Here is a 12,230-nt window from a genome sequence, read left to right as displayed (position 1 = left end):
AAATAAAGATCACCATTGTTTTGTATTGTATTTTTTTTGTTTTTTTTTATTATAATACAATTACATATATTCCTATTTGCTGTGCCACCTTTTAAAACCTTCCATATACCCCACCTACGCCTCTTTCTAATTCATGTCCTTGTTTTCATTCATTCTTGTTATATACATATATGTATTGATATGTACATATATCTTTTTAATATTGCATTGTTTTGTATATGATATGTCAAGCATGTTTGAATTCATCACAAAAAGTGAAAATTTTATTTAATAATTTTTTGGTTAAATTATAAGGATGTATAGAATTACATGTATAGCAAGAATGATACTAATTTACATAGTAAAATAATCTGTGGTTGGTACTATAACATATTTTAAAAAACAGAAAAATCTATTTTAATTCTAATTGACATAAAACTAGTCAATAACTTAACTGATAATAAGAGCTAAGTTATGACAGAAGAAAAGTTCACAGCAGTGCTGACGAGGAAGTGGGGAATGGAATCCTTACTACTCTGTGGGTAGGAAGATAATCTGTACTCCTATGGAGTTGCCCAGAAAGGAAATTAAAATAGATGCTGGAGAAATAGATCAGCAGTTAAGTGTGTATATTACTTTTTCAGAGGACCTGAATTTATTTTACAGAACCCAAGGGCTCATAAATGTCCCTATGTCTTGCTCCAAGAGAACTTCTGGACTCAGAGGACACATTGCATATGAATGCATACACACCCACAGACATGTACATCTGCATAATTAAACATAATGAAAAAATCTTTATAAGAAACCAACTAAAAATAGAGCTACCATGTGACTCATTACACCTGGGTATATACTTAAAGGAGTTTTTGTCAATATATCAAAAAGATATTTTTATAGCCATGGCTATATCAGCACTATTAACAATAGTCCAGATATAACACTAGTGCAAATAACTATCAACAAATAAATGGATAATAAAGATGAGCATGTAAACATGGAATGACACACCACTATAAGAAATAAATCATGTCATTTTCACAAAAATGAATTCAAATAAAAAATAACATTATATTGTGTAAAGTATGCTAGATTCAAAATGACAAATAATTGCATGTGCTCTTATGTGGACCTAAAACTAAAAGAAGATATATATATATATACACACACACACACACGTCTACAGACATATATATTATGTATACATAAATATTTTATATAAACATATATTTTATATATACATATATATATATAAAACGCAAAACAGATATTTACATTGCAATTCATAACAGTAACAAAATTACAGTTAAGAAATAGAAGTGAAAATAATTTTATGATTGGGGTCACTCCGATATAATGAACTTATTAAAGGGTCATGGCATTAGGAAAGTTGAGAACTACTGTGTATTGCGTTCTTAGAGCAAGAAGGTACTTTGCTGGCTACCCAAAGAGAAACTTAAACACCAATCAGTAATAATATCTGTGACCTACATTCTGTCCTGCTTACAAAATATGCTAAGACAATGGTGGCTCCGAACTTGTAGAAGTAGCCAACAAATGTCTGATTTAACTTAAGGCACACTTGATGACACGGAGTCCATACCTGAAACTGTTAGGGTAACCAAGAACTAGCACTTGGACAACCCAGAGACCTATAGTAAAACCACATACCACTGATCTAAAAAAAATAGTATGTAGCCCATGGGCAACTTAGTCTCCATGGAGGTTCCCTAATAAAGGGAGCAGGGGCAGTCACTGGACTTGGTTGCCTGCTCTTTAATTACAACTCCCTGGTGAAGTGGTTTAATAAGCCACAGAGAAAGAGGATCCATACATTCTTGATGAAATCTGATAGGTTAGGGTCACATAGTAAGGGAGGAGGACCTCCCCTCTCAGTGAGTGTCCAAGTAGGTTTCATAGTGACTGGAAGAGGGTCTGCCTCTGACATAAACATTACTTTCTTAAGTGATGACTCTACTAATCAAAATTGAAAAATATTATATATTACTAATTGCGAACCCTTTTACCTTTTCTGTTAGGTTATCTTTTTAAGAATACTTTCTGTTCCTAACATATCAATATTTTTCTGTTCCTAATATATAAAGAACTCAAGAAGTTAAACACTAACAAACCAAGTAATCCAATTTAAAAAAAAATAGGGTACAAATCAAAAGAGAGAATTATGAACAGAAGAATAATGAATGGCAGAGAAACACTGAAAGAAATGTTCAACATCCTTAGTCATCTGGGAAAGGTAAATCAAAGCAAGATTTCATCTTATTCCCATCAGAATGGCTATGATCAAAACTTCAAGTGTCAACACATGCTGGAGAGGTTGTGGAGATAGGGAAAACCACCTCCATTGCTGGTGGGAATGTAAACTTAACAAACCATTTTGGAAATCAATCTGGAGCTTTCTACAAAAATTAGGAGGCTCCTCCCCCTCAGGGGGGAGCAGCCTTACCAGGCCACAGAGGAAGACAATGCAGCCACTCCTGATAAGACCTGATAGACTAGGATCAGAAGGAAGGAGAGGAGGACCTTCCCTATCAGTGGACTGGGGAGGTACATGGGTGGAGAAGGGGAAGGGAGGTTAGGATTGGGAGGGGAGGAGAGAGAGAGCTACAGGAGGGATGCAAAGTGAATAAACAGTAATTAATAAAAACAAAAAAGAAAATTAAGAATAGTGCTACTTCATGATCCAGCTATACCACTCCTGAGCATAGATCCTAAAGAGGCTCAACCATGCAGAAAAAGCCATTTGCTCAACTATGTTCATATCAGCATTATACATAATAGCCAGTATCTGTAAACAACCTAGATTCCCTCTTCTGACAATGGAAACAGAAATTTTGGTACCTTTACTCAACAGAATACTACTCAGCAAATAAAAACAAGAAAATCACGAAACTCGCAGGCAAGTGGCTGAAACTAGAAAAGATCATCCTGAGTGAGGCGACCCAGAAGCAGAAAGAAACATATGGCATATACTCACTTATAAGTGGATATTAGCCATATAATATAAGATACGCTAAAATCAATAGTCCTAAAGAAGCTAATAACAGGGACGACCCTAGGGAAGATGCTTACTCATTCAGAAGCCAAACAAGATAGACATCAGTAGTAGGATAAGAAAAGGAACAGTACAGGATCCTTCCACAGAGGACCTCAGAAAGACTCTACCCAGAAGGTATCAAAGGAGATACTGAGACTCATTGCCAAATTTTGGGCAGAGTACTGGAAACCTTATGGAAAAAGAGAGAGATAGAAAGACCTGGAGGAGACAGGAACTCCACAATGAGATCAACAGAGCCATAAAACCTGGGCTGGGGGGGGGGGCTGTAAAAACTGATACTCCAACCAAGGACTATGCATGGAGATGGCTTAGATCCCATGCTCAGAGGAAGCCCATGGGCAGCTCCGTCTCTAAGTGGGTACCCTAATAAGGGATCAGGGGCTGTTGTCTCTGACATGAACTCAGTAGCCCACTCTTTGATCACCTCCCCTTGGGGAATGGAGCATTGACAAGCCACAGAGGAGCATGATACAGCCAGTCTTGATGAGACCTGATAGGCTAAGGTCAGATAGAAGGGGAGGAGGACCTACCCTACCAGTGGACTAGAGGAGGGATAGAGAGGAGAGAAGAGGGAGAGATGGTGGGAATCGGAGGAGATGAGGGAGGGGCTACAGTGGGGATACAAAGTGAATAACTGTAATACATAATGATAGCAATAATAAAGAAAAAATAAAAAATAATTTAAACTAAAAAATTATTTAAATTTCAAAAACACTACTTTCTAAAATGGTAAATCTACTAATAAATTTGAAAAACATACCTAATTCATTGATAATACTTTTACCTTTAGTGTTGTTGTAATGTTGTATTTTAGAACCACTTTCTGTGGATATGTTAGCATAACTAAAGAAGTTACCCATCAAAATTTTGATATGTTGTATTTTATTGTCTAGTTTTAATAGAGTACAATTCTATAATAGTTATAAAAAAGTTACTAGTAAGTTTCTATTCCAGATATTTATTTCTAGATATTTATTGTATGTATTTTAGTATAAATATCTGACATTTCTTTATTTATTGAATTCATTGTCTTTTTAAATGCTTATTAAACAATTTAAATTTAAACATTGATTTTATTTAAGAAAGAGAGGCAACAAACTTATGCATTAACCATCAAGAGATTAAAATTTGTGGCTGAGTCTAAAACTGAAAACCTGTCTATAATTTGAGAAACTAGTTTTTCTGCTATGGAGCCACAAATGCCCAATGTTTCCATTGGTAAAGTATCATAAAGACATTTACCTTGTGAAGTTATAAGACTCAAGTGGTCTTACAAGCCTGGAGTATTCATACTACCAGAGTTGAGAACGGATGCTCAGGATTTATTTATTCTTCTAATTAACCACATGCAACTATACAACTTTAAATTTTATGCTTTAAAATGGACTGCATGTTTATACAAATAGATGCATGTTTTTCAAATACTTACTTTATTATGTTGTTCATGGAATCTGGGTCATATGCTGTGACTTGTCCAATGATGCTTCCCTCCTTGACATCTTCATCCACTTCCATTAAGTATGAGAGCTTGCTGAACACAGGGGGCTCATCCACGTCTTCCACAGATATCTTAACCATGGCTGAGTCTTTGAAAGGTCCAAGGTGTAAGAATCGAGGATCAGGGTGGGTATTACTTGCGTCCACTCTTAAAGTGTACAACATTTTCTTTTCAAAATCTAAATTCTGAATTTAAGAATTCAGAAATAATATAAGAATGTAAAAAATGTAAAAGAATGTAAGAAATATTAGAATACACTGGAACACATAGCAATCATTGACAATATGCATGTTTAATAACCTCTTAAAAATTAATGTCAGCTATGGCTAGGTAACTATCCCCATTATTGCTTCATGATTTTATTCACAAAATAGTGCATTGACTTTATTCTTAGATAACCATCATGGAATATAATTATTTTGGAGTGCATAGTAAAGTAATTTCGGTTTGAAAATTCAGTTCAATTTTTCTAGGTACAGTTAAGTATTATTTAAATTAATACTGATTAAATTGCATTATTAAAGTTAAATATTATTAAAATCAGAAGATTGACTAAAGCATACATCTAGAATAAATTTGTATTTCATCATTTGAGTATCTTATGAAAAATAAAAACATGAAAGTAAACATAGTGAATATTAACAGTTACCAATCTTTACATTGTTGGAGGTCATTCTTATTCATGCTATCAAAAAATCAAGAAAATACATATAAATCAGACCATCTTGCATAGCACCCATTGATATTTTTACTACTAATCCTCAGGTAGAAGGTGTCAAGGTGAATCTAGTTCTTAGCACTTAATCTTGATTCACTCATTTTACATAAACCATCACACTTACAGTAAAAGATTTGAGAAATTTATGAAATAATAACAATGGGTGTGTGTTTATTGTTTGTTCCTTAGAGAAATGCAAAACAAGTACCCTAGAGCTTGCTCTGGGTCTGATTCTTTTCTGCAACAAGTGCAAACATTTGACTGTGAGTAGCAGCATAACTAAGAAGAATGATGTATAACTTATTTGAAGTGAACTATATTTTTGTACTTTCTGTGAATGATGGGCAGCAAATAAAAGATGATGAAAAATAGATCCATAGTAGTTTTTCTCTGTGCTGAAAAGCAAGGATAAGCTAAAGAGCACTTAGTGAAGATAGAAAGACAGCCGAGAGAAACCTGTTTGACAGTTATGATCCCTTCCTGTGTATCTTTGTCAGTGATCACATCAAACATGTCTGAGCCTTCTCCTTCTGAAATGCTATATTCCAGCTCGGCATTCTCTCCTGTGTCAGGGTCATTGGCTTTTATCCTTCCAAGATGGGTTCCAAGAGGTGCAGACTCCAGAGAATTAAATTGATAAGTGCCTGTAAATTAAACCATAGCTTTCTTTACTTTCAACTTAGGATGACACAAATTTTCAATTTCCCTCTAAGTAAAATGACTCAAATTGAGAGACATTTTCATCATATTGAATTGAATGCTGTCAAAGTTACAGAATTGTGGAGTGGAACAATACTGTATAGATAATTACTGGAAATATTTTAAAAATGCATGTTACTTGAAGAGCAAGTGGAAGACTATGTGAATCCAGAACTTCTTGTCTAACAACAATGAAAACCGGTTGTTAGTTACTTGATTATGACTTTAAATATTGTCAACACCCATTTTAGATGCACTTAGAATAAAAGAAGATAGGTGAATTTTTTTAAAATAATGAAGTATCCATTATTTGAGATCTGTAAACAAAATTTTGAAGCATCAAAGTCTTTATTATAGTTGTTATGTATTTTACTTTTGATGTCCTTCAATAGCATAATTTCTCTGTCCAATACAGACCCAGCAATGCATCTCACTCTGTACTTCTGTTAGAACAAGCATATTATTTGCAAACTGTTTATAAATATCTACATAAAATAATTTATGAAATTAAATGCGGCAGCTGGGCAAATTCCCTGTAATAGCTTATTTAGTCCTCACAAAGAAGCAACTCTGGTAAATTATTTTCAGTGTACAAAACAAAGAAAATTATCTTGCTGAATTGTGAAAAAGATAATACAGAGCTCAGTCTATCTTCAAAGTCTATTGTCTTCCCAGGTTTTTTTCTTGTCTGTGTGGTTAAGAAAGGCAGGTTTGAAGTCTCACAGTAGGATTTTATATTCAATTCTCTAAACTTTAATGTCAGGTCCTAGTCCATGAAACAAAGAAAAGTATGATATCAATTAATATAAAAATTTATTTTGAGGAATTCATGCCTCTATATCTGTAGTCAATTAAGATCATCGTACAGACCTCTGCATTTTATCACTATTATAGTGGATACAAATTGTCTGTTAACATTCTAACAGATAACAGAAACTTCAGTCTGATAATTCATTCAGTTATAGACTTACTTTGTATATTTATTAAAAGTTAAAAATTCCATAATTGTTTTTTATTCCTGGTAAGACTACCACACTTTACAGGGCAATATGCCTCATATAATGAAAAGAAAAAGAAAAAAGCTACAACAGATAAAAAGACTTCAGGAATGTACACCTAATTGACAGTACATCGCATTAATCAACAGCTGCACTTTTTGCAAGCTGTGACAGTACCGAACAAGAAGGGTTCCCTGTTTAAGATGCAGCAACTTTTCTGATTATGAGTTATCGTTCCCCCCGTGGCAGATTTTTACAGTTCCTCTAATGCATTTGCGATGACTATTTCTAAGCAACCTGCAGCTTTTCTGACAACTCCCTGCTCTCTCTTCTGTTAAAACTGCAACTTTTTCCTGCTGTTTTTTTTTTTTTATTATTTTATTTTTTTTTTTTTATCTCCTGCTCTTATATCCACCACTTCCACCACCAGATTCATAAATACCACCATAGGGACTGCCTGAGCTTTGTCTTCCAAAACTGCCCCCCTTCATGGGTCCATAATTTGATTGCTGTTGTCCACTATCATTTCCAGAGTTATTATGTTTCCCACTACCACCATAGTTACTGCTACCAAAGTGTTCTCCTTCTTTGTATCCATCATATTCTCCTTTCCTCCACTATATCCACCACGTTGTTTTTCATATTCTGGTCCACCACCACCATTGCCTCCTCTACTACTTTAGCCACGACCACCACTATGATTGCCACAGTCACCTCCAAATCCATTATATCCACCATCCCACCTCCACACGGGAAAGTTTAGGTGACAACCGGAAGATGGCTTACTCTTTTTCGAGTTTCAGTAAATTACATAACACTATAATTTAATATGTTGTTACATAGTAGGTGATTTCAATATTAGTAAGATATGGTAATCAAGTTTTCGTGACTTTTTAAGTAAACTAAAAGAATATTAAAATGCTGCCAATTTAACCCACAAGCATTGCTGTAAATATAGATCCTGTTTTCAGAGATGGTAAAACATCCAATCTGTGTTTTAAGAATCATTAAGTGAAAGCTTATAACGCTTGTTTATAAATTAGCCAAGAGTTGTGAACAATGTAGACAGTGAATGTAAGCAGGCAGACTTCCGCGCCCACATCCCTGCCCACGGTGGTCAGAAGAGAGGTGGGATCGCAACAGTGACTGTGAAGATATCAGCTTGCCACGCTTTCTGGCTCATCAAAAGCAAGCAAAACAATCACATTGCAAAAGAGTCCTTTTTTTTTTTTTTTTCTTTTTTCTTTTCTTTTTATATAGGTTCAGTGGTAAATAACATCTCTTCTTAATACCTGGAAATTTCATCTTTTTCTTTTTAGGAAAGGTGCATTGATTTGCTCTCAGCAAAGGGACTACGAGTGCAGAAACTAAGTTCTGAAGCATTTCCGGTGCATTTGGTAATGTTTCAGTTACATTCTCAGTGCAGACTGCCTTACTTTGCGGAAACCGAGGAGGGTTGTTGTTGACATCTGTGAGGGTGATGTTCACGGTCGTTGTTCCAGAAAGGCCTCCCATCTGGCCGCCCATGTCCTTGGCCTGGATAACCACTTGGTACTGCTCTCTGTTTTCTCTGCTCATGTCTGGCAATGCAGTTTTTATGATGCCTTTAAAAAATTAAAAAGGAAAACACTGGCTTTTTAAATAAATATCTTGCAATACCCATTCTTTGGAAGATAAATGGAGAAAATGAAAATTGTCTACCATTAATTTCATGTAACTCACAGAACAGAAATCATTCTTTTTTTGTGAATTTTAAAAAAATTTGGTCATTTGACTTTGCTTAATTTTAATAACCATTATGTTCTTCTTTAATTTTTGAGTTATTTCTTTATTCTGCAAATTATATTAATCTCCGTGAAGTCTTGTAGTCTCTTAAATTAAAACCCAATTAATAGTTAAAAGGTTTTGTTAATGGAAGGATGTTTGTTTGGTTTCATTTTCAAAAAATAACTGTAGGAAGCAACGATACAAAACTGAATGGATAAATAAATAAACAAACAAACAAACAAACAAACAAGTGTGTGTTTTGTGTGTCAGGTTATTACATAAGATGAAATAGTCTAAGAAAGGCATGACTGCATTTACCTGATTCTGGGTCCACTGAAAAGTACGGCTGCCCCTGCAGGATGCTGTAGACCACTTTGGCGCTGTTCCCGTAGTTAGCATCATCCGCATCAGTGGCAGTCACTTGAATAACAGAGGTGCCTGCATCCCGCCCCAGCCCAGGCAGAGGCACGTTAACTCCTCTAAACATTGTACTATTTTAAAAGCCATTTTTCATTTATTATTTTCTTAAATGACAAGTAATCCCAGATTTACTCTTCACTAGGCAAGCTATGAAAATATATAATGTATTTATCATAAAGCTAAATATAACTTAATGAATTGGAAATTTAATTAATAGAAATATTGTGACGAGGAAAGTCCTCACTAAATATAAAAACGTCAAGTTTTCAATTAACGTATTTACTGCTAAATGAGAAGACACAAAAATATTTCAACATTTTGAAACTTACTGCTATTCTTACATTAGTGAGTTGTGATTATAAACACAACAAAATATAGAGGTCTTGCTGTGAAGAAGCAAATGTACAAGCAAAAAATTAATATTGTAAAATATCAGGAGGCTTGAGTTCAAACATCAGAACTGAGCACAAACACCAGCAAAAAAGAAGAAAGGAAAAGAACTATATTTTTTCTGTGTACATACTATCAGACATTTGCTGTGACTTGTAAATCTAAAATAGTAACGAATTATTTTATAATCAATTTTTAATACATTTTAATTAATTAATTAATTCTTAAAAGTTAATTTATAAATTTTATATTTCTTGTATTACCTATTTCATTTGATACTGAAAGGAAGATAATTTAAATCTTTAAATTGTAAAGCTAAAGAAAATATTCTATCTTACTTTAACACTTTTTAATGTTTTCTTGAGGTCATTGGTTTTGTTTCCATTGGCTTTCTTCAGAGTGCCCATAGGAAACAGACCAAGCTTCTTTAGGTTTGGTTATGCATTAAGGGAGGATATAACACATGCCCGTGAAACTCCTTTCAGTCCGGGAAGCTCACCTGTTCACTCCTACGCTTCTGCACATTCTACGTGAGAATCAAGAGAGACTAATGCTCCCCTTCCTAAATATTTGTGCTTTAGGGATATCAGAAAGGAACACGGTGATTTCAAACAGCGTAGTGGAAACAAGAAAGTCTTTTACTTAGATGTGGAAAATTAGTCTTCTTATATTAGATGTAAGGTTATTTATTTATTTGTTTATTTATTTTTCTCTCTTTGAAGTATAAATTCTCTTCAGACCTAAAAATGTGGGATGCTATTCAATATTACGGCACGAAATCAAAGTTTCTAGAACCATGTCATAAGCTTTCCATAGAATGATTATAGTAGGCTTAGCAGATTGGCAGGAGTTCGTTTGTATTAAAACTTAATCCTCCTGGCACATGTAGGACATATGCCTTTGGGCCACATATCACAGATCCAGTAAGTGACAAGAAGAAAATTAGAACTAGCTAGTCTGAGTAAATACTACCCATTCTAAATGAATTTTCCCATAGACTGCAAGGGGTATCTTCTTGATGCCATAGACAGTGAGCCTTTTTAATAAAGGCCTCAATTTGCACAGGAAATAATCATAATTTGAATTAGTTTTGAACTGAAGTACCAAGGAATGCTAGCTTTAAATTTCCTTCAGTCTGGTGGACTGGAAAGGTCTGGTGGAACACAAGGCAGATCATATTTAGGACATGCAAAAAATATATTTCTCAAACTCAAATACTACAGAAGAGAAAGCCTGAGGGAAAATTAATGCAAAAGTAAATCTGATAATTACTAAAAATTGCATAAGTGAAGGTTTTAAAAAAACATTTAAGTCTTTATATTGTTTTATATTAAATAAATAATGGTACAATATGTACTTCTATTTAATATAAGAAGATATCTGAATTGAGCAGATACATGATAAGAACATAATTGAATATGGAATAGTAGTACATTAAATAGCAAAGAATATTTATCAGAAAGGGTAGAGGGAGCAGAATATTATATGAGATATCAGGATATTTTTATGAGAAAAGAATTTATTTCAATAACGGAAAGAATGTAAATGTTTCAAAGTAAATATCAATATAATTTAATAGAGAAATATTCTCTTACTTTATTTTTGTTTTATGCATATGGGTGTTTTCCCTGCAGATATGTCTGTGACCACATGTGTGACAGGTTTCTCAGAACAGCATGGGAGGCCATCAAATGCCCTGGGACAGGATTTACTGATAGTGACAAGCACCCTTGTGGGTATTGGGAATCAAATTCAGGCCCTCTAAAAGAGGACCCCAAGTTCTTCTTCCTGAACCATCTTTTCATGCCCCATTCTGTTACTGCAAAAGAAAGTAAAGATGGAACCATTTGGTACAAAAGTATTTAGAAATGTGTGTGTGTGTGTGTGTGTGTGTGTGTGTGTGTGTGTGTGTTTGTGTATATGTGTGCCTGTGTTTGTGTCTGGATGTGTCTGTTATATCTGTCTGTGTCTCTCTGTGTGTGTCTGTGTGTATGTATGTCTTTGTATGTATTTCTCTCTCTCTGTAATTCTGTGTGTCTGTGTATGTGTGTCTCTGTGTATGTCTGTGTTTGGGTCTGTGGGTGTGCATGAAGTGTGTGTCTGTGCAAGTATTTGTCTCTGTGTGTGTGAATGTTACTATGTGTTTTTGTTTGTGTGTGTGTGGTATGTATATCTGCCTGTGTGTGTGTCCCTGAGTGTGTATGTATGTTGGTCTCTGTGTGTGTTTGTCTGTCTCTCTGTATGTGTGTTTTATTTGTTCATTTTTTTCTGTGTCTCTTCACCTGTGTCTATCTGTGTTTTTTGTGTATTTGTGTTTCTGTGTCTGTCAGTGGCTGTGTTTGTGTCTGAGTGTCTATATATGTGTGTTTGTGAGTTTTTCTGTGTGTGTCTAAGTGTCTATGTGTGTGTCTGGGTGTTTGTATGTTTAAGGGTGTATCTGTGTTTTCATTTGTGTGTGTCTGAGTATCTCTGTGTGTGTATGTATGTGTGCCTGTATATGGGTTTCTATGTGAGTATGTGTCTGTGTCTTTGTATGAGTGTCTATGTATGTGTGTGTCTGTTTGTGTGTGTGTCTGTGTGCCTCCATGTATGTGTGTTTTTGTAAAAACAATTAATGAAAAAAGGGGCCATCAATTTGGAAAAGACAAAAAGGGTACATGAAAATGTTCTAAGAAAATTAAGGAA

At 34.5% G+C, this 12,230-nt stretch overlaps 1 protein-coding gene across 1 annotated transcript in view; it reads right to left on the bottom strand.

The window, feature by feature from the left end:
• The window catches only part of Cdh9 (cadherin 9), a 183,085-nt gene that overhangs the window by 15,905 nt on the left and 154,950 nt on the right, over window positions 1-12,230 (bottom strand). The window contains exons 4-7 of the mRNA XM_055618998.1: window positions 9,054-9,173; window positions 8,405-8,572; window positions 5,728-5,915; window positions 4,485-4,738 (exon numbers count right to left, since the gene is read on the bottom strand). Coding sequence (XP_055474973.1) covers window positions 4,485-4,738; window positions 5,728-5,915; window positions 8,405-8,572; window positions 9,054-9,173 — 730 coding nt within the window. The remainder of the gene's footprint in view (window positions 1-4,484; window positions 4,739-5,727; window positions 5,916-8,404; window positions 8,573-9,053; window positions 9,174-12,230) is intronic.

The sequence above is a fragment of the Psammomys obesus genome, unplaced genomic scaffold (genome assembly GCF_907164565.1).
Source record: "Psammomys obesus unplaced genomic scaffold, mPsaObe1.curated_primary_1811, whole genome shotgun sequence".
Lineage (NCBI taxonomy): Eukaryota > Metazoa > Chordata > Mammalia > Rodentia > Muridae > Psammomys > Psammomys obesus.
The sequence above is the reverse complement of the archived record's forward strand: the minus strand, read 5'-3'. Positions and strand labels throughout refer to the sequence as shown.